This window comes from Temnothorax longispinosus, chromosome 3 (genome assembly GCF_030848805.1).
Source record: "Temnothorax longispinosus isolate EJ_2023e chromosome 3, Tlon_JGU_v1, whole genome shotgun sequence".
NCBI lineage: Eukaryota > Metazoa > Arthropoda > Insecta > Hymenoptera > Formicidae > Temnothorax > Temnothorax longispinosus.
Genome location: NC_092360.1, coordinates 20,393,888 through 20,420,915, shown reverse-complemented (window position 1 = coordinate 20,420,915; position 27,028 = coordinate 20,393,888). Strand labels below are relative to the sequence as shown.

Below are 27,028 nucleotides of genomic sequence, written 5' to 3'. Positions count from 1 at the left end.
AATAAAATTAATTCATAAAAACACTTTGACATTTTGAAAACATTTATTAAAGACTTTTCCTTATACGTATTTTTTTATTGCATATATAAAAAAATTGTTTTCCCGGATTGTTCTTTATCTTTGGTAATTACAATAATTTTTATATCGCTTTAATTGTAATGGCAACAAATAATAATTTAAAAGACGATGATATTCTAAATGTTATCGAGAAATTTTTAAACACATATCAAAATACATATGTTATCTAATATACAAGCGTAAAATATTTATATACATATATGCAATTATCTGAATTGTAAGATTAATAGATATGAAAATCCCTTATAGAAATTTAATACTGTAAGTGATTATTTGGCTAGTAATTAATTACTTATTTTGAGTATTAAAATAATTAAAAACAGTACTTTTAATACTCAAAATAAGTAATTAATCACTAGCCAAATAATCACTTACAGTATTAAATATCTGTAAGGGATAGACTACAATAATATTTTATTTCAACCCAGACAACACGCATATCCAAAAGACGTCGTAAAGACGTCTTTAAGATTTCTCTTGCTGCGGTCCATTTGATGCTAAAAATGCTTCGAAACATTCTTCTTCTCCTTTCTTTCAATGAAGAAAGAAGAAGAAAAAGAACGCTTCGAAGCACTTGTAACATCAAATGGACCGCAGCCTTAGACACGTACATCTAAAAGTTATCTTAAAGATGTCTTTACAATGTTCTTTAGACATGCTGTCTGCGATTAAACCGATTACTGAAACCTTATAGGAGACCTTATGTTCCACTTGGGATTTAAAGGAACTAATCATTATCATCATGTACAAACAAGTGTCAAATATAATGTTTGATAGTTACAATGGCTGAAATTTTTTCAATACAGTACAAAAATGTAAAAATGCTATAAAAATTGTTACATGCTAAGAAGAAATACTTATTTAAATGTAGATATATCTAAAATTGTTTCAGGAAAATAATGTAACTAATTTAACATGCATGCAATATCACAAGAAAGCAGAATCTGTCATATTTCTGAAACACCTAAATCATATGTAATTACAAATATAAATTGCATAATTAGCAAGTCCAATTACTGATCGTTTAGTAAAAATAATCTACATGTTATTGGTTAAATTTTTTACAACAACACAGGGTCCCGCATAGCCATCCTTAAGAAGAGCAACCTACAAACATAAAAGAGTTTAAGTTTACAAAATACATTTACAATTATTTCTATTTACCATATTCAATTACAGGAATAGTTTATACACTCACAGGTTCCCATTCGTTGAGATGTGGATCATAGGCTTCCACTAGTGTGAGATATTGTTGGCCGTCATCTCCTCCCACGGCCATAAGTCGGTCACCTAATACGCACACACCAACTCTACTCCGGGGCACACTCATTGGCGCAACCATAATCCACGTATCGGTTTTAGGATCATATCTATATTGTTACATCGCATTATATATAACTTGAAAGTTTTAACATATAATGTAACAGCGGCTTTATACCTTTCTACACAGTCGAATCTGCTAGTTTCATTGAGATTGGTAAGTAAATCGTCGACACCACCGAGTGCATAAAGACAACCATTCACTACTCCTACGCCTACGTCGCCTCGTCTCTTCGACATAGGTACGCACGGTGTCCATTTGTTCGTGTGCGGATCGTAACATTCTACTGTATTTAAGCAGGAACTGAAATCTCTTCCTCCTACGGCATACAATCTAAAACATGATAAAAGATTTAATATTTAATCAGATTTAAAGTTAATAAAATAATATTTACACGAAGACACGTACTAAAAAGGAAATTAAAATGGTTGAAAACAGATATGACATATAAATTTAATAATTTATCTGTAAAAAACAATAGGAATATTAATCGACTCTACTGACCATTATAATCGCCAAGACAATACAACCACGATTTTGGTTCGATTATCGTCAAGACGCTTTTTTTTAACCAATATAAACTGACGTTTTAATTATTTAAATGAAATGCTCGTATATAAGTATCAAAGATTACATCAGTTTATATTAGTTTAAAAAAGTGTCTTGACGATAATCGAACCAAAATCGTGGTTGTATTGTCTTGGCGATTATAATGGCCAGTATAATAAAGTCGATCAATATTCCTATTGTTGTTTATTATCTGACTGACAAAAAAAAATTTATTTATTCTGTTATCTGTAAAGACGGTAATCATTTAACACAGCTACACCGACTCCAGCTCTTTGTACGGACATAGGACATATTGAACTCCACTGACCTGTTCCCGGATCCCATCTCTCTACCGCATTAAGAAAACAACGACCGTCGTGACCACCAACAGCATATAAAAGTCCACCTAAGACTGCCATTCCTGAGAAAGAATATTATAACGTATTTGCTAGGGTTTGATTATGAATAAATGAAATAAATTGCACATTAATTTTGCAAATTCTCATGCATTTGCACATACCTAATCCTTGTCGATGAACATTCATAGGTGGTAGAGTGCTCCACGTAAGAGTGGAGAAATCGAGGCATTCTACTGTGTTCAATGTTTTAAAATTGTCCATACCGTCCATACCGCCCGCGATAATCAATTTTTTATCGACTACCACTGCGCCAAATTCTATTCTGTAGCTCATGGCTGCTAAAGATTTCCAGGCATTATCGCGTAATGAAAATGCCTCTATAGATGTTGCATCTAGAAAGTACGTTGCAAATTATTTCGCTTGAAAAAAGTAAAATAGTGCGACAATATTGGCATAATATATTTTCTTTACATTACATTACATGTGATCGATTAATTATCAGTTATGCGATTAATATTAAATAATTCATTTTGGATATAATAAATTACCTTCATTATCGTCATTCCCTCCGATAGCTAACAACGTACCCAGAGTGGCTTTTCTGGGTTTCGTTCTGCCTGTTTGAAGCAAAGGTCTTCGATCAGGCAGCAAATGATACTTCAATGCTTCCATTACTAATTCCTGCGACATTCTTTGGTCTTTGAACATTTCGTTACTCTCAATATTGTCAGCTATAAACTGTTTTGATTTATTAGTGCTAATGTACAAGTTCTGTCGAGTAAAAAAAAATTGAGCTGTCGGACTTACGGCGGGTGATAGCAATGGTAATTTGACTAAACCTAATAATTTACTGGCATCTTTGCTCCTGTTTTCTGGATCGTGTTCCAGCCAAGTCACTAGAGCCTGAAATAATAATAAAACAATAACGATTCAATTTATTCTGTATCTCAGCTTAGTTATTTTAATTGCATTTGTATGAAATATTTGCTCAAACAATTATAGAAATACATATTTGTATATTTATGATCAATAGTATAGCTGTAAAAAACTTATCGCTATGGTAACATCTGCTCCTTAATATTTCATATAAATTGGTTCGCTCAACAAACAGTTGTCTTACATGAAAGATAGTTTCTTCCGACGGAACATTAAGATCCTCAGACTCAAGTAACTTCGCAACTTCATTGGCAGATAGCAGTAAGAATTCTTGATTTTTTGTAACTTCCATGAAATGTTCGGTAGTGTATGCATGTGCGTATTCAACCAATTCCGAACAACCCTGCGTATCGGCGAACATCCGTATACCCAGACAGTTGCTTGGGTGAAGTTGTTTGACGAGAAACTGACAGCACGCTTTAATAACTGGATTCAATTGTAACAAACATGCTGTTACAAGTAGAGTCTCTACGCTATCTTCCTGTAATTCTATGCAACCTGCAAGTATACAAAAGAACACGTTATTAAGAATTGACAAGAAATCCAGAAATTAACAAGAACGACTTAAAAAAATATCTGCAAATGCCTTTATCGTAACGTTAATATTCGTGAAATGTTTTCTTACATGAAACATCTTCTCAAGCAAAATTACTTGTATAACAATAAAGAACCAAAGCCCATAAAGCATCTCCATCAACATCCATTAATTCTATTTCATTTTGTGCCGACTCTCGCAGAGAGTTTGTGAACATGGCAGCAAAATATTCTGAACCAGCACTGAGTACTAATCGATGAGCTGGGACACGCTTATTTCCTAAGAAAAGCACAGAACAGAGAAAGAAAATATGAGAAATGGAACGTCACAAGTTCATCGAGTGTGAAGAATATTTTCAATATGTTGTGTAGAAAATATACTCTCTCTTCAATTTTTACTGGTTAAAAACTTTGAATAACAACTTTTAACAATAAAAAGAATTTCTCTCGAATCTCTTAATTATAATAAAAATATACATAAAATTATATTAGAAAATGCACATTTTATGTAAACATATTGGGTAAAAATAATAACTCTCCTCGTTTTTATTAATGAAAACATTTGATTTGACCATTATCATCTGAATCATTACAAGTCCAATTGACAGTTGACACATAGGTGCGTTGTTATCAAACCAAAAAGCATCGCGGAGCCCGGTAAAGGGCGGGTACACTCACCCGCGATCAGCGTGACGTCTGTCAGCTGTTGCTTATGCAGATAACTCTCCATAATTTGGAGGCTACTTTCCGCGTGCTTCGGCGAGATGGACACGCATGACATTGTGGGCACTACTTCAAAAGCTGTTCGCTTTGGATGCGAGGTTGAATCAAAAGATTGCTTATACCTAAGGTAGTTTGGCCATCAGAGCATGTCAAAGAAAAAAATCTGAATTAAAAATATGTTATAAAGAATACCTAAATAATACACACACACACTTAAATTTGCAATTTTGAAAAGATTTGACGTCTAGTTTTTGAGATATTAAATCTCAAAGTTGGCATTTTTAACGTAGGTTTTATGGGAAATTGTACCGAAAACATACATTTTTCGAGAATTTCACTCACTGTCTGTAAAGAAACAAATTCAAAAAACTGAAAATAACATTGTTTGATTCTTCTAGCACTTGTTAAGTATAAGACAAAACGACGTGTACTTAATAAGACTAAGAATTCAATCAAAAGTTGATGAATTGTCACGTTTCTTGTCGGCCTTTCGCGCCGTGTAGGGTTTTCTTTCCACAGCACTATTCTTTTGCAAGCAAATCTCTCATTATCGAAATTGTTTGTTACCTTCTACTATTTTTCAACGTAAACACAATACATAACCTCACGCGAACACATGGCACTGGCATTATAGCTGCCTACAGCGAAGAGATGCAATGTCGCGACATTTCTCTTGTACGAATGTCAACATTGTCAACTGAAGTCAAATCTTTAACTGTTTACATTTATCAGTAGATAAATTGATACATAATCGAATGAAAAGTTATATTATAAAACCTTCAGATTTACCAAAATATATTATTTTTGATGATTTTTGCTCGCTGAAAATAAGCGTCGAGCGTCAACGTGAAATGGCACCTTTCGAAGCACAGCTTTACATATATTTGAAGCAATTTTTACTGGTTTGTGTACTTTCCTTATGAAGTTCAACACGTGGCTTTGTATATCTGTAAAAAATCTTTTTTGGTCCTTTTTCCCTTTCCTTGAGAGGGTTCAACTCAGTAAAGAATTTTTTAAATATCTCTTTTAGAATTCTTTAATCAATCATTATTTACTAAAAAATGGAATTCTACAAAAAATTATGTATTTAAAGATTAATTTTAACGATAAATTTGCATAATTAGCAAGTGCAATTACTGATCGTTTAGTAAAAATAATCTACATGTTATTGGTTAAATTTTTTACAACAACACAGGGTCCCCAACGGCCAACCTTAAGAGGAGCAACCTATAAACATAAAAAAGGTTTAAATTTACAAAATACATTTACAATTATTTCTATTTACCATTTTCAATTACAGGAATAGTTTATACACTCACAGGTTCCCATTCGTTGATATGTGGATTGTAGGCTTCCACTAGTGTGAGAATTTGATGGCCGTCGTATCCTCCCACGGCCATAAGTCGGTCACCTAATACGCACACACCAACTTCACTCCGGGGCACACTCATTGGCGCAACCATAGTCCACGTATCGGTTTTAGGATCATATCTAAATTGTTACATCGCATTATATATAACTTGAAAGTTTTAACATATAATGTAACAGCGGCGTTATACCTTTCTACACAGTCGAATATGATAACATTGGAACTGCCAAGTGAATTGTCGTGACCACCGAGTGCATAAAGACAACCATTCACTACTCCTACGCCTACGCCGTCTCGTCTCTTCGACATAGGTGCGCACGGTGTCCATTTGTTCGTGTGCGGATCGTAACATTCTACTGTATTTAAGCAGGAAATGAAATCTGCTGCTCCTCCTACGGCATACAATCTAAAACATCATAAAAAATTTAATATCAAATTTATTTATTTTAAAAAATTTAATATTTAATCAGATTTAAAGTTAATAAAACAATATTTATACGAAGACCCGTACTAAAAAAAAAAATTAAAATGATTGAAAACAGATATGACATATAAACTTAATAATTTATCTGTAAAGACTTACTTATCATTTAACACAGCTACACCGACTCCACATCTTTGTACGGACATAGGACATATTGAACTCCACTGACTTGTTCCCGGATCCCATCTCTCTACCGCATTAAGAAAACAACGACAGTCGTGACCACCAACAGCATATAAAAGTCCACCTAAGACTGCCATTCCTGAGAAAGAATATTATAACGTATTTGCCAGGGTTTGATTATGAATAAATGAAAGAAATTGCACATTAATTTTGCAAATTCTCATGCATTTGCACATACCTAATTCTTTTCGAGGAACATTCATAGGTGGTAGAGTGCTCCACGTAAGAGTGGAGAAATCGAGGCATTCTACTGTGTTCAAAGTTTTAAAATCGTCCGTACCGTCCATACCGCCCGCGACAATCAATTTTTATCGACTACCACTGCGCCAAATTCTAATCTGTCGCTCATGGCTGCTAAAGATCTCCAGGCATTATCGCGTAATGAAAATGCATCTATAGATTTTACATCTAGAAAGTACGTTGCAAATTATTTCGCTTTAAAAAAATTAAATAGTGCGACAATATTGGCATAATCTAATTTTCTTTACATTAATCGTGATCGATTAATTATCAGTTATGCGATTAATATTAAGGAGGTTCTACAGGTACTCTCTAGTCAGTTGAGAGATGAAGAGAAAATCTTCAAATTCATCGATTCTAAGTATTCATAAAATATTTTCGTGAATTTTGATGACGTTAGAGCTTATATCATACCCATATTAGTCGAAGCGAGGAATAATTAAAAATATCGTGTAAGTGCTCCTTTGACTCTGGCGGCTTATAATGGAAGAAAATGTGGTAACGTCGCGAACTTGACAGTTCTGCTCATATGACCGTGGTTATTTCACAATTTCACATAATTCTAGAGCGAGTACTTCTCCGTAAGCGCTCGTAAACGTTAGGTGCTTAAGTTTGAGGTGCTGTCATACTGTTGTGCTGTACTGGCTGTACACTTTTCGCGCGGGTGCAGTCGCTGCAACATTGCCAAATCTCCCTTGTTATTCGAAGCACGCTACGTGAACTGTGATATGGCCTGTTTCAATAGCCAATATCACAAAAATTTACGCGATAACCCTTGTTTTTCTTGATATTTCTGAAAAGCTTAGATTAAGATCTATAAGAGCTCCGTTTTTCGAATCTCTGGTAGGTCGCCTTTATATAATTAATATCTTGTTTCCTGTCTCCAAGAGCCCCTCTGCCATATGTAGCTTATGTTAAAAACTGTGATTTCAAAATTCATTTTTGCAAATTTTTACACGGTAACCGATGCTAAAATTTTTCGAGCACTTTTCTCGCATCTCAATTTATACGTCCATAAAGTTTTTTCCAATTTTTAGATCCATCCATTATCTGTAGAACCTCCTTAAATAATTCATTTTGGATATAATAAATTACCATCATTGCCGGCAATCCTTCCGACAGCTAACAACGTACCCACAGTGGCTTTTCTGGGTTTCGTTCTGCCTGTTTGAAGCAAAGGTCTTCGCTCAGGCAGCAAATGATACTTCAATGCTTCCATTACCAATTCCTGCACCATTCTTTGGTCTTTGAACATTTTGTTACTCTCAATATTGTCAGCTATAAACTGTTTTGATTTATTAGTGCTAATGCACAAGTTCTGTCGAGTGAAAAAATTGAGCTGTCGATAAACTTACCGCGGGTGATAGCAATGGTAATTTGACTAAACCTAATAATTTACTGGCATCTTTGCTCCTGTTTTCTGGATCGTGTTCCAGCCAAGTCACTAGAGCCTGAAATAATAATAAAACAATAACGATTCAATTTATTCTGTATCTCAGCTTAGTTATTTTAATTGCATTTGTATGAAATATTTGCTCAAACAATTATAGAAATACATATTTGTATATTTATGATCAATAGTATAGCTGTAAAAAACTTATCGCTATGGTAACATCTCCTTCTTAATATTTCATATAAATTGGTTCGCTCAACAAACAGTTGTCTTACATGAAAAATAGTTTCTTCCGAGGGAACATTAAGATCCTCAGATTCAAGTAACTTCGCAACTTCATCGGCAGATAGCAGTAAGAATTCTTGATTTTTTGTAACTTCCATGAAATGTTTGGTAGTGTATGCGTGTGCGTATTCAACCAATTCCGAACAACCCTGCGTATCGGCGAACATCCGTATACCCAGACAGTTGCTTGGGTGAAGTTGTTTGACGAGAAACTTACAGCACGCTTTAATAACTGGATTCAATTGTAACAAACATGCTGTTACAAGTATAGTCTCTACGCTATCTTCCTGTAATTCTAGGCAACCTGCAAGTATACAAAAGACCACGTTATTAAGAATTGACAAAAAATCCAGAAATTAACAAGAACGGCTTAAAAAATATCTACAAATGCCTTTATCGTAACGTTAATATTCGTGAAATGTTTTCTTACATGAAACATATCTTCTCAAGCAGAATTACCTGTATAGCAATAAAGAACCAAAGCCCGTAAAGCATCTCCATCAACATCCATTAATTCTATTTCATTTTGTGCCGACTCTCGCAGAGAGTTTGTGAACATGGCAGCAAAATATTCTGAACCAGCACTGAGTACTAATCGATGAGCTGGGACACGCTTATTTCCTAAGAAAAGCACAGAACAGAGAAAGAAAATATGAGAAATGGGATGTCACAAGTTCATCGAGTGCGAAGAATATTTTCAATATGTTGCGTACAAAATATACTCTCTCTTCAATTTTTACTGGTTAAAAACTTTGAATAACTTTTAATAATAAAAAGAATTTCTCTTTAAATCTTGATATTATACATGAAAATATACATAAAATTATATATGAAAATGTACATTTCACATGTAAACATATTGGGATAAAATAATAACTCTCCTCATTTTTATTAATTAAAACATTTGATTAATCCTTATCATCTGAATCATTACAAATCCAATTGACAGTTGACACATAGATGTTGTTATCACAACAAAAAGCATCCCGGAGCCCGGTAAAGGGCGGGTACACTCACCCGCGATCAGCGTGACGTCTGTCAGCTGTTGCTTGTGCAGATAACTCTCCATAATTTGGAGGCTATTTTCCGCGTGCTTCGGCGAGATGGACACGCATGACATTGTGGGGAAATTATTTTGAATACGCGCTGCACCTCGAATATCCAATAAAATTATGCACATTCGACGAGTTTTGACACGAAACGAAAGAATATGGCAGAAAAATGCGACGGCCTGCCCTGCGAAGCGAGATATCTAGCGTGTTGACGCGTAGGATCCTGGACATGTAGCGAACATGAACATGCCCCGCGGCCCTCGGCCACATGTGCATGTGCATGCCAGCAGCATGCTTCTGTCATCTCGAGCTCTGTGGCCACATGCGCATGCTCCGTGGCCGCACGCGCATGCGAAAGTGCGCGAATTTGAAACGTATGCATTGGTCCAAAATATAGCTGAAAATTGATAGGTGTATCTCCTATTTGTCACCATGCCAGCGTGCTGTGGGCTAATCACACCGTATACATCTGAATTTAAAGCGATTACTGAAACCTTATAGAAGACCTTATGTTCCACTTGGGATTTAAAGGAACTAATCATTATCATCATGTACAAACAAGTGTCAAATATAACGTTTGATAGTTACAATGGCTGAAATTTTTTCAATACAGTACGAAAATGTAAAAATCCTATAAAAATTGTTACATGCTAAGAAGAAATGTAATACCTATTTAAATGTATATAGATATATCTAAAATTGTTTCAGGAAAATAACAATGTGACTAATTTAACATGCATGCAATATCACAAGAGAGCAGAATCTGTCATATTTCTGAAACACCTAAATCATATGTAATTACAAATATAAATTGCATAATTAGCAAGTCCAATTACTAATCGTTTAGTAAAAATAATCTACATGTTATTGGTTAAATTTTTTACAACAACACACCGTCCCACAAAGCCAGCCTTAAGAGGAGCAACCTACAAACATAAAAATGTTTAAGTTTACAAAATACATTTACAATTATTTCTATTTACCATATTCAATTACAGGAATAGTTTATACACTCACAGGTTCCCATTCGTTGAGATGTGGATCGTAGGCTTCCACTAGTTTGACAAATTGTAGGCCGTTGCATCCTCCCACGGCCATAAGTCGGTCACCTAATACGCACACACCAACTTGACTCCGGGGCACACTCATTGGCGCAACCATAGTCCACGTATCGGTTTTAGGATCATATCTATATTGTTACATCGCATTATATATAACTCGAAAGTTTTAACATATAATGTAACAGCGGCTTTATACCTTTCTACACAGTCAAGTGTGCTAATTTCATTGGGATTGATAATTGTAAGTGGACCGTCGCGACCACCGAGAGCGTAAAGACAACCATTCGCTACTCCTACGCCTACGCCGTATCGTCTCTTCGACATAGGTGCGCACAGTGTCCATTTGTTCGTGTGCGGATCGTAACATTCTACTGTACTGAGGCAGGAACTGCTATCTGCTCCTCCTACGGCATACAATCTAAAACATGATAAAAAATTTAATATCAAATTTATTTAAAAAAATTTAATATTTAATCAGATTTAAAGTTAATAAAACAATATTTATACGAAGACCCGTACTAAAAAAGAAATTAAAATGATTGAAAACAGATATGACATATAAATTTAATAATTTATCTGTAAAGACTTACTTATCATTTAACACAGCTACACCGATTCCAGATCTTTGTACGGACATAGGACATATTGAACTCCACTGACTTGTTCCCGGATCCCATCTCTCTACCGCATTAAGAAAACAACGACCGTCGTGACCACCAACAGCATATAAAAGTCCACCTAAGACTGCCATTCCTGAGAAAGAATATTATAACGTATTTGCTAGGGTTTGATTATGAATAAATGAAATAAATTGCACATTAATTTTGCAAATTCTCATGCATTTGCACATACCTAATCCTTGTCGATGAACATTCATAGGTGGTAGAGTGCTCCACGTAAGAGTGGAGAAATCGAGGCATTCTACTGTGTTCAATGTTTTAAAATCGTTTGTACCGTCCATACCGCCCGCGATAATCAATTTTTTATCGACTACCACTGCGCCAAATTCTAATCTGTCGCTCATGGCTGCTAAAGATCTCCAGGCATTATCGCGTAATGAAAATGCATCTATAGATGTTGCACCTAGAAAGTACGTTGCAAATTATTTCGCTTGGAAAAAGTAAAATAGTGCGACAATATTGGCATAATATATATTTTTTACATTAATCGTGATCGATTAATTATCAGTTATACGATTAATATTAAATAATTTATTTTGGATATAATAAATTACCTTTATTGACGTATATCCCTCCGAGAGCTAACAACGTACCCACAGTGGCTTTTCTGGGTTTCGTTCTGCCTGTTTGAAGCAAAGGTCTTCGCTCAGGCAGCAAATGATACTTCAATGCTTCCATTACTAATTCCTGCACCATTCTTTGGTCTTTGAACATTTCGTTACTCTCAATATTGTCAGCTATAAACTGTTTTGATTTATTAGTTAAACTAATGCACAAGTTCTGTCGAGTGAAAAAATTGAGCTGTCGATGAACTTACCGCAGGTGATAGCAACGGTAATTTGACTAAACCTAATAATTTACTGGCATCTTTGCTCCTGTTTTCTGGATCGTGTTCCAGCCAAGTCACTAGAGCCTGAAATAATAATAAAACAATAACAATTCTATTTATTCTGTATCTCAGCTTAGGTATTTTAATTGCATTTGTATGAAATATTTGCTCAAACACTTATAGAAATACATATTTGTATATTTATGATCAATAATATAAAAAACTTATAGCTATGATAACATCTGCTTCTTAATATTTCATATAAATTGGTTCGCTCAACAAACAGTTGTCTTACATGAAAGATAGTTTCTTCCGAGGGAACATTAAGATCCTCAGACTCAAGTAACTTCGCAACTTCATCGGCAGATAGCAGTAAGAATTCTTGATTTTTTGTAACTTCCATGAAATGTTTGGTAGTGTATGCGTGTGCATGTTCAACCAATTCCGAACAACCCTGCGTATCGGCGAACATCCGTATGCCCAGACAGTTGCTTGGGTGAAGTTGTTTGACGAGAAACTGACAGCACGCTTTAATAACTGGATTCAATTGTAACAAACATGCTGTTACAAGTAGAGTCTCTACGCTATCTTCCTGTAATTCTATGCAACCTGCAAGTATACAAAAGAACACGTTATTAAGAATTGACAAGAAATCCAGAAATTAACAAGAACGGCTTAAAAAAATATCTGTAAATGCCTTTATCGTAACGTTAATATTCGTGAAATGTTTTCTTACATGAAACATATCTTCTCAAGCAGAATTACCTGTATAACAATAAAGAACCAAAGCCCATAAAGCATCTCCATCAACATCCATTAATTCTATTTCATTTTGTACCGACTCTCGCAGAGGGTTTGTGAACATGGCAGCAAAATATTCTGAGCCAGCACTGAGTACTAATCGATGAGCTGGGACACGCTTATTTCCTAAGAAAAGCACAGAACAGAGAAAGAAAATATGAGAAATGGGATGTCACAAGTTCATCGAGTGCGAAGAATATTTTCAATATGTTGTGTACAAAATATACTCTCTCTTCAATTTTTACTGGTTAAAAACTTTGAATAACTTTTAATAATAAAAAGAATTTCTCTTTAAATCTTGATATTATACATGAAAATATACATAAAGTTATATATAAAAATGCACATTTCACATGTAAACATATTGGGATAAAATAATAACTCTCCTCGTTTTTATTAATTAAAACATTTGATTAACCATTATCATCTGAATCATTACAAGTCCAATTGACAGTTGACACATAGGTGCGTTGTTATCAAAACAAAAAGCATCCCGGAGCCTGGTAAAGGGACCTCAACAAAGTTAGCCCCCCCAAGTGAATTATTGGCCGGTATTCATAGTTATTTAAGACCGTCTTAAGTTCAATCTTAAGATGTTATGAACCAATCACAGAGCCGTATTAGCGTCTTAAGACATTACTTAAGACGATCTTAAAGACTATGAATACCGGCCATTGATATATTTTTTTTTACCAATTGTTTGGTCCAGACAAACTTGCATAGCGCATAAACATAAGCATGAGAGAATTGATTGGTCCATATGCATGTGCATAAGTAAATAGACCAATCCGTTTCTTTATGCGGGGAGCACACACTTCTGCACAACGCATAATGCGTAAGCATAAGAAAATTGATTGGTGTATTTTCTTATGCACATGTGTATGGACTAATCAATTTTCTTATGCTTACGCATTATGCGTTGTGCAGAAGTGTGTGCTCCCCGCTTAAGCCCTAGAGCATGCGCGTGTGACCCCAGAGCCTAGTGCGTGTATGTACATACATACGTATGCGCTCCTGAATGCCCACAATGTGTGCAATCGTCATTATACATAACTGGAATGTTAAAATAAAATTTTCAATAACTTACAGCTCTTAACATTACCAATCAACCACTAAACGTTTGGTAAAAAAGGAATTTAAAATTCCCAACAGTCAAAGTGTAGGCGCTAAAGAAGGTTAAAAAGTTGACAATTAATTCTTTCTTTTAAAACGCGAAACTACCAAAAGGTTTCAATGCGGTACCAAACATTGCCAATAAATCGCCAATCGATTAAAAAAAAAAAAATTTACCACAGTCAAAGTGGGGGGGCTAAGAGAAGATCAAAAATTTGTTTTTTCGATTTTCTAAAGAAACGCGCAACCACCAAAAGTTTTTAATGCGGTACCAAACATTGCCAATCAATCGCCAATCGATTAAAAAAAAAAAAAACTACCACAGTCAAAGTGGGGGGGCTAAAAGATCAAAAATTTGTTTTTGATTTCCTAGAAAAACGAAAAACTACCGAACGTTTTGAATACGGTACCAAATACTACCAATCAACCACCAAACGATTGGTAAAAAAAAATATATCAATAATCCACTTGGTGGGGCTAACTTTGTTGAGGTGTAAAGGGCGGGTACACTCACCCGCGATCAGCGTGACGTCTGTCAGCTGTTGCTTGTGCAGATAACTCTCCATAATTTGGAGGCTATTTTCCGCGTGCTTCGGCGAGATGGACACGCATGACATTGTGGGGTAATTATTTTGAATACACGCTGCACCTCGAATATCAATAAAATTATGCTCATTCGACGAGTTTTGACACGAAACGAAAGAATCTGGCAGAAAAATACAGCGGTCTGTCCTGCGAAGCGAGATATTTAGCGTTAAAGTTGACGACTTTCAGGTTAGGAATCCTGTCATACCGACGTGATGTAGCGACCATCAACATGCCCCGCGACCACATGTGCACAACTCTGTGGCCACATGCGCATGCTCCGTGGCTGCACGCGCATGCAAAAGTGCGCGAATTTGAAACGTATGCATTGGTCTAAAATATAGCTGAAAATTGATAGATGTATCTCCTATTTGTCACAATGCCAGGGTGCTGTGAGCTAATAGCTGTCTGTAATACCTACACTCGTTTTTAACAATGGGTGCGTTCAGCTGATACTCCGCTAGCCTAGCAATCGTGAGCAGTCGCTCGTTTCCTCTCCTTTAACCATTGGGTCAAAGGAGAGGAAACGAGCGAAAACGAGCGACTGCTCACGATTGCTAGGCTAGCGGAGTATCGGCTGAACGCACCCAATATTTGCTTCGTATAAAAATTCTACAACTTCATGTTACAAAATGAGGGTGCAGGTCCATTCAGTAGACATCAAGGAATATTATACCGTTTGTAGAATTATGCTAAGACTCCATAGACGCGGAAACGCCATGCGGCAGAGTGCGTTGACCAATCACAAATTTTGATTTTGCCGCAGGCGACTTGCGACAGCCTTCTGATTGGTCAACGCACTCTACCGCACGGCATTTCCGCGTTTATGGAGTCTTAGCATTAAGCTGAGACTCCAAACAAACAAGTTAAACGAAAAGTACGATATACGTACATTATTGTCACTACTCGCAGCGTTATTTATTTCGATGAGTTTTCCAATGCGCGCGCATAAAAAGAAACATTGGTCGTGTTCTGCAGACCAAAGCCGCTCAGTACCAGTCGAACATGATTGGCTCTTACTTTTAGAACCAATTAATCAACGCGGAGTGTTGATAAGACGAACTCAACAGTTGTATCTGCTGAACGCGGCCATTTGTTTCTTTTTATGCGCGCACGTTGCAAAACTCATCGAAATAATTAACGCTGCGAGTCTTCTCGTCACTTCTCGTTCACGTACCGTACGCGAGTTGCGGTACTGGATTCAAGATGGCACTGAAAATCACAGCCACGAAATGTATCGAGTTTGCGGCGCGCGCTTCTGTTTCCATCCTATAGTTCTCGCTGAGTAGTGACAGACATGACAGTGCTTTCTGTACTCCAATTGGAGAGAGCGGCATGAGAGCGTGAGTTCCGTTCCGTCTGCACTCCGCTTCCGCCTGCCAATTGATTATCTGTAATATACTGTATATACGGTGATCGAATTATCAAAGGTCTCGCCGTTGCGTGATCATCAGTGTCGGATTTGATAACGCAAACACGTGAAGGGAACCAGCAACCATGGTGCAACAATACCAGTCGCCCGTGCGAGTTTACAAGCATCCTTTCGCTCTCGTCATGATGGTGTGTTTCAATACTATATGCAGCCTTCAAACTTGGCCGTCATAAAATATTTATTGCATTTCGTGCCTCCTATGTCCTTCGCGGGGCACATATGCCATATCCCAGAAAATCCAATAAACGACTCCTCGTTACGAAACACTTGTATCGAACCAGACGAAAACAAGCAGCTATCTTTTTTAAATGTTCTCTTTTCCTTTTTTTCCCCACAAGCCTTTTAAATATTTTTTTTAACCAGTATGTAATTTTTTTTCTTTAATCTTTTGGCTCGCGAGACGTATTCCTCGAGCTATATATTCGGTAAACATAAGTGTTACGACACGATGCACTGAGCAAACAAAGAGATAATTGAAGTGTCATTCTTTTACAGGCGTACGAGCGTAGGTTTCCAACGTGTCCACAGATACCAGTTTTTATCGGATGTGAAGTTATGCTGGACGAAGAGAGTGAGGATGGTGCTGTTAGAACCACGGAAAGGCGATGTAAATTGAATGTTGAGGCACCCTATATCTTGAAAAAGGTTCGTTTACATGTATATGTAAAAGACATTCAAGTTCTTTTATACTTATCTATTCCTTCTTTTACTACAAAAATCCATGCTATCAATAATTAAGTGTCACGGTAGATTTGAAACACAGCCTGTATTTCCGATACTAGATTTTATAGTTTTTTTTTTAGGAAACAATAGCTGCAAAAAATCTTTCTTAGATTTTACTACTAACAATTTTGGATAAATTTAGTATAAATCCCATATTCATTAATTAGTAATTAATTTCAGATAATTGGTGTGGATTTTGTATACTTTATTCAAAGGAATGTTTTAAATAGGCGCAATAGTGTTTTAGAAATAGAAGCGTACAACGAAAGCTTTGCCACTAGAGTAACTGTTATCGAAAAATGTAAATATTTCGTAAGTATTACATATAATTATTTATTATATAAAAAAGATATTTTATATGTGATATATTTTTATAAACTTTTACTTTATGTTAGGAGTATGATATCTAGAATATTTTCTAATTATATATATATTAATTGCACATTTAGATTCATCCTGAAAATCCAGAATGGACTTGCTTTGAACAAACAGCAAGTTTAGATATTAAAAACTTTTTTGGTTTTGAAAACTCAATGGAAAAATTAGCAATGAAGCAATATGCACAAAATATTGCTAAGGTAATAACAATATATTATTAGAACAACAAATATGATAGTTATAATAAAATGATAATACATGTTACAATGTTTTTTATTTCATAAAATGTAATCACATCATGTTTAATTACAGGGTAAGGAAATTATCGAATATTTCGTAAACCAATTGAAAGAAGACGGCATTACCTATGTTGCTCCTTGGGAAGATCCACGGGAAAGATCTTCTGAAGAAGAAAAGTAAGTATGGTACATTTAATTCAATTATATACAATACATTAGAGTGTCTGGCTGAACATCTTAATTGCATAAATTTCACATTGCTTGTAAGGGAACATCACGATGGACGAGCATTTCGGACATCAAGAGCACATATATACATACACACACACGCGTATAGAAGTCATTGTTTCTGTAAAATAATATTTAAAATCTTAATTGTAACATCTTACAATTTTAATTTCCAGCAGTAAACATTTAACACATTTTACCTAAATTCATACTAACAATTTATATTGAGCAATGTTTTCGGTCTGCAATGGTTACTTTTTTTATGTAGGAAAAATGTGGACGAAAATAGTGACAAAGAATTATGTGTTACCGACAGCAAACTGCCCAGCAACAGAGGTAATATTATCTTCTTTAATATATATATTGGTTTGATAAATATAATAGTGTCATTTAACAAGTGACTTTATTTTCGTTTCCTTTAATTACAGAGATGCAACTGTCGTCGGATTATATAGAGAGATACTTAGGAAAACTAGATATGATACAGGAAAGCAAATTAGTGCAGCTTAGACATAGCATTGAAGAATTGAGGGGTAGTTCTGTACCGGGTTATGCAACGCTTCTACGGTTCCTACGGGCTACGGAATTCTCAGTCGAAAAGGCCAGAGAAATGTTAACGCAATCTTTACATTGGAGGAAGAAGCATCAGATCGATAAACTTCTTGACGAATACGAAATGCCACAAGTAATTAAAGATTACTTCCCTGGCGGCTGGCATCACTTCGATAAAGGTAATCAGTCAATAATAAATTTGCTGCAAATGTCACGCTATCCTAAGTTATGCTATGAAAAATAATGAGTCAACATAGATTCTATTTATATATTCGATCTTTGATGTAGACGGACGACCTTTATATATCTTACGGTTGGGTCAGATGGATGTTAAAGGTCTACTTAAATCAATTGGAGAAGATGAATTGTTATTACTAGTAAGTTAGGTTTATTTTAAAATATTTTAAAATCGAAAAGTTTTCGATATGATTTAATATTTTACTTTTTTTTTACAGGCTTTACATATCTGTGAAGAAGGTCTGCACTTGATGGAAGAAGCTACTAATGTTTGGGATCATCCAGTCTCCCAATGGACACTGTTGATAGATTTAGAAGGTTTAAATATGCGGCATCTATGGAGACCAGGAATAAAAGTATGATCGTCTTAAGTGAAATAAATTACTTATAATTAATTTCTCTATATAGTGTTATAACTTATTATATCGCGAGGTCTAATAATTCGTATTTGCTTAATTTGCTTCAGGCATTATTGCGAATAATAGAAATAGTTGAAGCAAATTATCCAGAAACAATGGGAAGAGTTCTAATCATGCGTGCCCCTAGATGTTTCCCTATTTTGTGGACACTTATCAGCACTTTTATCAGTATGAATTTTAACAATTACTTTAATTGTATAAAATAACACTTTTCTAATCGTGTTATGTATTAAAATTGCAGATGAAAATACTAGGAAGAAGTTTATTTTTTATTGTGGTACAGACTACCATGAACAGGGATCTGGAGGTCTTAGCGAATACATTAATCAAGAATTTATTCCTGATTTCCTTGGTGGTTCCTCAGAGGTGAGATTTAGTAACATTAATAACAATTAAATATTGTATAAATATCACACTTATTAACATGAATATTTAATACACAATTATTATATCACAACAATTATATCAGTATATTATATAAGAATACATAGGTTACATATAATATATTTTTTTTATATATTAATAATTTATTTTATCCATTTTTTCTTGAATGAATATAATGTATATTATGACGATCATGAATGCCAAAGTGTTTTTTTATGCGTTTCTACTTTTTAATAATTGATGATTATTGAATATTTTATGACCTAAAAAATTTTCTTTTTTTTTTTTTTTGGAAAAAAAGTGAGTCATTTTTTTTATTTACATTGGAGTAATATATTTTTTGTACACGTGTTGAATACTAGGAAATGAATATATGCGAAGTCTATAATATGGTACCTCGGAGATTTTACATTTTCGACGCAACTGCGACCAGTGTAAGAAAACGATACAAAATTCATGTTAAATATGTTGTAGAAGTTTTTTCTGCCGCTAACTGGTTTTAGTGGAAAAAATGTGACGTTTTTATAGTTATTAAAAATGCACATTGTGTATCATACATATATATTAGAAATACCAAAGAAAATTGTCACGTGTAACATCAGCAGTTGCTAGATACATAGGCATTGTCTGTGTGTCGTGTTCGTATGTCTTTATCTCTGTGATATATCATCCATATCTGAGGCAAAACCATTTTATACAAATCATCTGTTATAAATTTTTATTCATTTATAAAATACAGGAATTTTATCGATAGTCTACGTTGAAACATTATTTATGTGTATTGTGAAATATGAATACATAGTTTTGATACAATCAAGATCATGTACACTTATGTAACGCACACAAGTTCAAGCACTAATTCAAAAATATAGATTAACACTGCGCGCACAAAAAGTGAAGTAATTTTGTGTGCTCTCGCTAGTTAAATTTCAGAGTATTTTACACAAGTTAAGCTTAAAAACATCTATCGTAAATGACGTATTAAATTACATACTTAGACTTGGAACAATTCACACAATCCATTAAATATCTGAAATTTGATCAGCTCTATTAATTCTCGTAAAATCTTCTTTAAATATTTTCAAGATTATATAAGCAACCTAAATAAGTATAATTAAGTATACATCGAAAACGTTTTTATTTTTATTATAAATATCAGACGTACGTAATGGAAGGTGGGGTAGTGCCGAAAAACTTGTACAGAGTGGATTTGGAGGGTACCTCTGGTGAACACGAGCACAGTCTGTATCACTCCATCAGCTTGAGCCGTGGTCAAACTCATCATGTGTTCATAGAATCCGATGATCCGGGTGCTGTTCTGACATGGGATTTCGATGTAATGCGGCACAATGTCATATTTACAGTGCTTCACAAATCTCGAAACAGTGGAAACGGTGTTATCTCAGGTACACTTTAATATTATAAACAGATTTGTCATGAAATGTACGTAACATTTTTTTACAATTTGGAGTAGCAATATAATATACAATGATTATTTTACAGAACTTCCAGAGCTTGCAATAGGCGGTGATCATGAAATTGTTGCTGCAAAAGAATTAAAAGATAATTATATTAAAGTCGAACACAATATAATTTGTCACGATGGTGAAAGCATCCAAGTACGTACTCACATAATTTTATGTATTGATGTCGGATGAAGTCATTGGATATATATATCATATACTCAGTCACAAGTATGAATGAATGAGGCACAAAAATAGATATATTAAAGTATATTTCCAGTATAATTTGATTAATTCTATTGTACTAAACGAGATTCAAACTATAATTTATTGTTTTCTCTGTGTTAAGGAATTTGCAAACAAATATATTTATGGCAATAAATACATATTTTTTCGCTTAATTTGTCCAGATATTTTTGTGAATAGTTATATGTAGTTATTTCATACATGCGGATAGTGTACAATTACACACGAAATTATTAATTTTTTTTGCATTATAGGGGACTCATATCATGCAGGATACAGGTACTTACGTGTTACAATGGCAAAATCAAGAAGATCAAGCCGAATTTCTTCCATCTATTAGTTCTCATAAGGCTCAACTTATGTACTTTTATGAAACATTACCATCTGCACATTACAGGTATTTATGTAACGTACATACAGTGCATATTTTTCAATTTTACGTAGAATAATCTTATAATGATATTTTCATTGGCTTCCTTTAGAGGTTCAATGATGAGCTTGCAGTCAGCAAGTGGAAGGTCAGAGGCTAGTTCATCTTTATCCAGATGAAAAGCGATGAGTATGAACGACGACTTGCAGGAGACATGAAATTTCATTTCGTTCATAATATTTTAACAATATGTGTTATGAAAACACAAATCTCATTTATGTTTTAACGGGGCTAAAATACAATTCATATTTTAGTCTAATATTTTAATTTTGTTGACGCGATAGAGAGCATCTACACATCAACAATCCAAATAATGCTCCAAATCTTAAGCCTAAAGTACTCATCTCGGCAACTACATAACCAATGTTATCATGTTATATACATATACATATATACATATATATATAGCTGTTAAACAATAATACAATATATAATAATGTTGTCTAATATTTAAACTTTATTTTTTCATATAAAGATAAGTTAGATGAAATTTAATACTCAGAATAAAGTCATGTACATTTTATAGATCATATTGCAATATAAGCAGTAGATACCTCACTGCAAGAGCACATTATAGTTTCCCGAAGTAAACGGTAATCCAAATTGTGCAAGTGAATTGTGATTTAATATTAATTTATATACATATATTTACATAAAGAACACGGGTAATGCGCGCGTGCGTGGAAAACAAACGATCTTCCCTCATAAACATTACATTTTACTAAAATTTCATCTTAAAGGAAGATGCATAAACAAACTAATTTTTATAGTATATAGTAGTTTTATATATTTTAGTGAAACTCCATATCCATTCCATTCCATTCCATTCCATACCATTACTGAATGATACAACACATTATACTACATTTAGATCATTTCTGACATACTTCCACAAAACACACTATACAGGAAGATTAATAACTATAGAATTATAGAATCACAAGTTCTATAATTAGAGAATCAATAAAAAAATATAGTTTAAAATATGTTAATATAGTTTAAAATATGTAAATAAATATAAATTTATTATTGGTCTTATTTAAATTAAGTTAAACATTATGGTAACTATAGTTTCAATCGAGCTACCTAAAAATTAATAAGAACATTTAATATAATAATTTATTATGTGTGCCAAAACAAATGTGAGAACTATGGAAAATATTTTCAGTACAAGTGGGACGAATCTTACCATAAATGAAAGGGAAAGAAAAATAATTTTGAGATGTAACAATATAACTATATCTATATATTGTAGAATATATATAATTTATCATTTATTTACTAAATGAATATTTTGGCAACAGGATATGTTGTTGTTAATTTTCTGGTAACCTACAAGAGTCCATCAATTTTAGATATAACATTATAAAGTTTCTAATGGCAACAATTAACGATATGTAAACTAATAAAGATTAATTAATTCTAAGATGCAGGATACTCGAAATATTATATAAATATTATATAAATAATTATAGTCAATTACAGTGCATAATATAAAACAACGTTAAAAATGCTCATACTTTCAATGGAATATTGTACGCCGAGAGAAAGCTTTCATATAAGAAATTAATCATCAAGACATAATTTGTGAGAACATAAACTCTACTTATCAATTAATTATATCAATGAATAGAAACATCTTCCTATCTTAATAAATTTCGTCTTGATGATTACTGATTGTAATAAACAGTTCAAATGAGGAAACAACTATTTTTCAAGTACAGATTTTTAGAATGAACACAGAACAAACGTGTTTCTACTAGGATAGTATCGCGAAATGAAATTGTATGGCCGGCCAATGTTTGTTTAATAGTTAGATAAAAATATTACATTTATCAGTCATCACTAGGATACAATTAGCTATTTTAAAATATAGTTATATAACTAGCATACCGAAAATGTGTAACAGATTATTATATTACGTGAAGAAGTAAAATGCGTATAAATATTAATGCATTTATCGTTTGAATAATAGAAAGGAGAAATTTGTAGAATTAATTACTATCCCATAGTATGCAATTTGCTTCTTTGCGACTAGAAACAGAAGTGTAGCAATTAAGAAATTACGATTATATTAATTGTCTCAAAGTAATAGGAAAATTATGTATATATATATATCACTGATTTGAAGTGTCATGTAATCAGTAATGTATCGACATAACTAGTAGTATCGTTTTTTTTTTCTATTGTCATCACATAAAACGTTGGCAATAAAATTCAAACGGATATATTCAAGGATTATTATTGAGCATAAAAAACCTGCTTTCAAATTTTAATATTTATAAGCCGTAAATAAATGTGATACATCTTGGAGAATCTTCCCAGATTAGGATAAATAAAATAACACTCAGAATAGTTCTAACAATTTCTTTTTGGTTTTTTTTATAACACTTCTATAATTCATACGGAATCGGAGTATATATGCTCGCAACCATTTATGCATCCATTGTATATAGAGTAACATATGTATGAAATATTTCGACATTACTAGACTAGGATATACATATACACATGTAGTATATATTCCCAGAGCTATATATCCTTACATATGTCATGCAGGAACTCTCTTATACTTTTCAATCCTTCTTAAGAAGAGATAAAATATAAAATTATTAAATGTTATTAAATACATAAAAAATTCGCTCTTTGCATAAAAACAAAGAGGCGAAGTATAAAAATTGTACAAAAATCGTATTTCTATTTACGTACTTTTCTTGCAATTACGTCATTTTGCAATATGACTATTTGTTTAAAAATATTAAAAATGCAATACAACAGGCTATGTATATAAATAGATATATTCATTTGTGATTCAAAAAGTCTTTGTTTGGAATTTTTCTCGATATATTTTCCATATCTAATACGATCCTGAATAACTGAAATACTTGGAAATGTAAACAATGTGTACATAATTATATTATTATAATAAATATATATTATTATAATAAATTATACCTTTCTCTCATTTTTAATTAAAATAAAAAACCCATAAAAATATATAGCTCAATTTCTTTTCATGAGATTTTATATTCATAATATCTGTTAATAAACACTATGTTAAATGTAAGATATGTAGAAACACCTTACAAATTTAGTTTCTAATTGATAGATTAGTAATATATCCAATAATGTGATGTTACATAAAAATGTAAATATTAGGCAAATAGTTTGGAATGTTTTTTTTTTTTTTTTTTTTCATTTGTTACATCTCCAATTTATTTTAGGCATGTTGAAATTATATGCATATTAACTCTTATGTGAGTAACCGGGTACTCGGGGAGTAAAAAACTCGATTTAGGAGTTCTCACAAAGTTTTAGCCCTTTAATGCGACTAGAACGTAAAAGAATTTTAGTTTTTTTATGTTGTTAAAACGCAAAAGGTACCCTGGTACCTCGTCACTCACATAAGGGTTAAAAAAGATAGATTAATGTATCACAATAATTTGAAAATATAAGTGTATCAAAATAATGACAATTATGTGTAAATTGTACTTTTAAAAATATCATATTTTAAAGAAAATAACTCATACAGAATAATATGAATATTTGTGAATGGAAGCCTTGAAATTTCCCAATATCTTTTCTCACAAATATCAATTCTGCTTTCGCTGGAATTGAACTTTGAGTATATCAAATAAAGTGTATAAAAAATTGATATTATGCCTATTACGTATGTTTTTACTAAAGTCATAAAGTGATTATATTTCCAATTAAATAGAGAAGATGTCACCTTCGATCGAGCTAGAACTTGGTAGTCTAATAATAATATTTCTATATGTGAATTTTGTATACTGTTTTCTAACTTAGCCGATTATTTGTCGATTATTTGTACATGCCTCAGTGATCGAATTGGTAAAGACAATCGTCGTGGATTGGAACAAAATCCAGGTTCGAACCCTGGCTAGAGTAATATTTTTCGCAATAAATTCTTTACAGTGATTTAAAAGGTACTTACTAACAATCAAATGTTAAATCGATTTATTAATATAAATATGTGGATTTACTATTCCAATAAAAACCTGTGTTTCAATACCGACAAATAATTGGCGCGCAGTTTGCTAAGTTGGAAAAAGTATACAAAATTCGTACAAATATTATAATTAAGTTACCAAGCTCCAGCTCGACGAAAGATGGCATCTTCTCTATTTAATTGTAAGATTCATATCGGTCCAATTTCACTTATCATTGTTGATTATATTTAGATTTGATGACTGCGAAATGCATCAAGATAGATACGTGTAATATAAATTCTTGGCAGGATTCTTAATGGAGAAAAAATATCATTATATTCGAAGATATAACTTAATGCAACATTATTGTACTTTGGCATTTCTCTTTTTAAACTTCTTTACAAAGATATTAATAGTATCAAGTTAGCGTAACAACTGTTTGTCTCAGCTTTAAAGTAAACAGAGAAATCTAAACCTTTTTCAGTCACATGATTTAACGTCGTCTTATATATTCTGAACTAACTTCTACGTATTAATTAATAGAGGTTGCTAATACCTACTGTAATATTTGGCAGAAAAATACAACGGATACGCAAACCTCGTCAGAGTATAATATGAAATAAATATCTGTCAATAAAAATCTCTTTTGGCATTATTTTTAAGTACTAGTAACACCTTTACGGGCTACTAAAAGATTTAATACTGGATGCTTTCTTATATAAGAAACCGCCTTCTTGTGAGTCACCATCGTAAAGTCATATCCATTACATTGTAAAATTTTGTCATGCATCCTAAGACCACTTTTTGCCGCTGGCGATCCGTCGTGTACCTCCGTTACATATATCCCCTGGAAAAAGAGATTCATGTCTATGAACTTTTTTATGTTATATTAAAATTGTATAGATTATACGTATAAGAACGATATGTTTTAAAGCCTAATACGATATCTTACGTTGTCTGTATAACCCTGTGGACTTTTTGTAAAATCCTGATCAATGCCACCACCGATTTTAAATCCGCATTTCATCACCTCCTCGCCATTTTCATTGATCTCTGTCTCTTTGTGTAATGTAATTGGTATCTATAGCAAATCAATAAATATATATATATATATATGTATAACATACATAATGCAGTATGACGCACAAATACAAATGTAAAAAGGACTTGTTATAAATTCTGCAGTAATCTTTTCTGCAGTGCTCCGTTCTTCTTAAAGCACAGTATTTCAAAGAACATGCAACAAGAAAATACAACGTAGACCGAGTTCTTATAGATTTTTTGTTTTGTTTGTTAATTCATAGATTTCTGTTATTATTGTGACACACCCTTCACTACCGTGAATATTTATTATCATCATATTAATATCGACTATTTAATTTCTAATATAATATTTATTAATATTTATTAATACCGTATAAATATGAGCAAAAATTCTAAACGTACTATTGCGAGATACAAATGAAAGGGGCAACCCGGTATGTTCTAGCGGTAAAGTAAAGGGCGTGTATCGTGGACAACAATAAGTACACGACAGATTCGAAAGATACATACGCTTAGGCACTCCATCGCGGTACCCGGCTGATGCTGAAAGGCCATTTTCGCGCACATAATCAAGCGACTCGGGCTCTGCCACGCGTTCTTTTCTTTTTTAACAAATTCCCTCGGTGACTCTGACTCACGTGCGCGACTGACTGATCGCGATCGCACACGGCCAATAACAAATTCTACCGCGCGCTCCTCGGCGATGTGCGCTGCGTAAACGAACGTGC

At 33.4% G+C, this 27,028-nt stretch overlaps 4 protein-coding genes and 1 pseudogene across 8 annotated transcripts; 1 reads left to right on the top strand and 4 right to left on the bottom strand.

The window, feature by feature from the left end:
• Positions 1-568: 568 nt before the first annotated feature.
• LOC139809479 (kelch-like protein 5) lies at positions 569-5,402 on the bottom strand. The gene is made up of 11 exons (XM_071772389.1): positions 5,290-5,402; positions 4,456-5,197; positions 3,896-4,057; positions 3,428-3,741; positions 3,115-3,210; positions 2,856-3,045; positions 2,469-2,699; positions 2,210-2,369; positions 1,517-1,735; positions 1,277-1,448; positions 569-1,185 (listed from the first exon to the last, which is right to left on the bottom strand). The coding sequence occupies exons 2-11, from the start codon at positions 4,556-4,558 to the stop codon at positions 1,117-1,119; spliced, it is 1,716 nt and encodes a 571-aa protein (XP_071628490.1). The 5' UTR covers positions 4,559-5,197; positions 5,290-5,402; the 3' UTR covers positions 569-1,116.
• A 170-nt stretch (positions 5,403-5,572) lies between these two features.
• Positions 5,573-9,707, bottom strand: LOC139809477 (kelch-like protein 5; annotated as a pseudogene).
• A 545-nt stretch (positions 9,708-10,252) lies between these two features.
• LOC139809478 (kelch-like protein 1) lies at positions 10,253-14,835 on the bottom strand. 4 transcript variants are annotated; one of them, XM_071772384.1, is made up of 10 exons: positions 14,505-14,835; positions 12,842-13,003; positions 12,372-12,685; positions 12,065-12,160; positions 11,802-11,991; positions 11,420-11,650; positions 11,158-11,320; positions 10,764-10,985; positions 10,524-10,695; positions 10,253-10,432 (listed from the first exon to the last, which is right to left on the bottom strand). In XM_071772384.1, the coding sequence occupies exons 1-10, from the start codon at positions 14,605-14,607 to the stop codon at positions 10,364-10,366; spliced, it is 1,722 nt and encodes a 573-aa protein (XP_071628485.1). In that variant the 5' UTR covers positions 14,608-14,835; the 3' UTR covers positions 10,253-10,363. The 4 variants fall into 4 exon arrangements, with proteins under 4 accessions (XP_071628485.1, XP_071628488.1, XP_071628486.1 ...); XM_071772387.1 differs by lacking the exon at positions 14,505-14,835 and adding an exon at positions 13,965-14,452; XM_071772385.1 differs by lacking the exon at positions 14,505-14,835 and adding an exon at positions 13,571-13,756.
• A 1,015-nt stretch (positions 14,836-15,850) lies between these two features.
• Retm (real-time) lies at positions 15,851-24,258 on the top strand. Of its 2 annotated transcripts, XM_071774395.1 has the most exons (16): positions 15,851-16,135; positions 16,503-16,652; positions 16,911-17,042; positions 17,180-17,308; positions 17,421-17,524; positions 17,844-17,911; positions 18,004-18,306; positions 18,416-18,504; positions 18,583-18,720; positions 18,831-18,951; positions 19,025-19,149; positions 19,530-19,601; positions 20,327-20,573; positions 20,671-20,786; positions 21,131-21,273; positions 21,359-24,258. In XM_071774395.1, exons 1-16 carry the CDS (start codon positions 16,073-16,075, stop codon positions 21,423-21,425), a joined length of 2,067 nt encoding a protein of 688 aa, XP_071630496.1. In that variant the 5' UTR covers positions 15,851-16,072; the 3' UTR covers positions 21,426-24,258. The 2 variants fall into 2 exon arrangements, with proteins under 2 accessions (XP_071630496.1, XP_071630497.1); XM_071774396.1 differs by lacking the exon at positions 19,530-19,601 and having other exon boundaries at positions 15,853-16,135.
• Positions 23,660-26,948, bottom strand: LOC139810655 (tax1-binding protein 3 homolog). Its single transcript, XM_071774400.1, has 3 exons — positions 26,811-26,948; positions 26,209-26,337; positions 23,660-26,103 (listed from the first exon to the last, which is right to left on the bottom strand). The coding sequence occupies exons 1-3, from the start codon at positions 26,865-26,867 to the stop codon at positions 25,915-25,917; spliced, it is 375 nt and encodes a 124-aa protein (XP_071630501.1). The 5' UTR covers positions 26,868-26,948; the 3' UTR covers positions 23,660-25,914.
• Between the last annotated feature and the right edge of the window lie 80 nt (positions 26,949-27,028).

What these genes read in the sequence shown, in the direction of transcription:
- LOC139809479 (XM_071772389.1), bottom strand. Translation starts at nt 4,558, where the DNA reads ATGTCATGCGTGTCCATCTCGCCGAAGCACGCGGAAAGTAGCCTCCAA. An exon ending in AGGGAATGACGATAATGAAG is followed by an intron (nt 2,700 to 2,855) that starts GTAATTTATTAT and finishes CGTACTTTCTAG; the next exon opens with ATGCAACATCTATAGAGGCA. An exon ending in ATCTCAACGAATGGGAACCT is followed by an intron (nt 1,186 to 1,276) that starts GTGAGTGTATAA and finishes TTATGTTTGTAG; the next exon opens with GTTGCTCTTCTTAAGGATGG.
- LOC139809478 (XM_071772384.1), bottom strand. Translation starts at nt 14,607, where the DNA reads ATGTCATGCGTGTCCATCTCGCCGAAGCACGCGGAAAATAGCCTCCAA. An exon ending in ACACTTGACTGTGTAGAAAG is followed by an intron (nt 10,696 to 10,763) that starts GTATAAAGCCGC and finishes GTAACAATATAG; the next exon opens with ATATGATCCTAAAACCGATA. An exon ending in ATCTCAACGAATGGGAACCT is followed by an intron (nt 10,433 to 10,523) that starts GTGAGTGTATAA and finishes TTATGTTTGTAG; the next exon opens with GTTGCTCCTCTTAAGGCTGG.
- LOC139810655 (XM_071774400.1), bottom strand. Translation starts at nt 26,867, where the DNA reads ATGTGCGCGAAAATGGCCTTTCAGCATCAGCCGGGTACCGCGATGGAG. An exon ending in CCGCGATGGAGTGCCTAAGC is followed by an intron (nt 26,338 to 26,810) that starts GTATGTATCTTT and finishes GATTTGCTATAG; the next exon opens with ATACCAATTACATTACACAA. An exon ending in CACAGGGTTATACAGACAAC is followed by an intron (nt 26,104 to 26,208) that starts GTAAGATATCGT and finishes CTCTTTTTCCAG; the next exon opens with GGGATATATGTAACGGAGGT.
- Retm (XM_071774395.1), top strand. Translation starts at nt 16,073, where the DNA reads ATGGTGCAACAATACCAGTCGCCCGTGCGAGTTTACAAGCATCCTTTC. An exon ending in AGATCTTCTGAAGAAGAAAA is followed by an intron (nt 17,525 to 17,843) that starts GTAAGTATGGTA and finishes TTTTTTATGTAG; the next exon opens with GAAAAATGTGGACGAAAATA. An exon ending in CAAACTGCCCAGCAACAGAG is followed by an intron (nt 17,912 to 18,003) that starts GTAATATTATCT and finishes CTTTAATTACAG; the next exon opens with AGATGCAACTGTCGTCGGAT.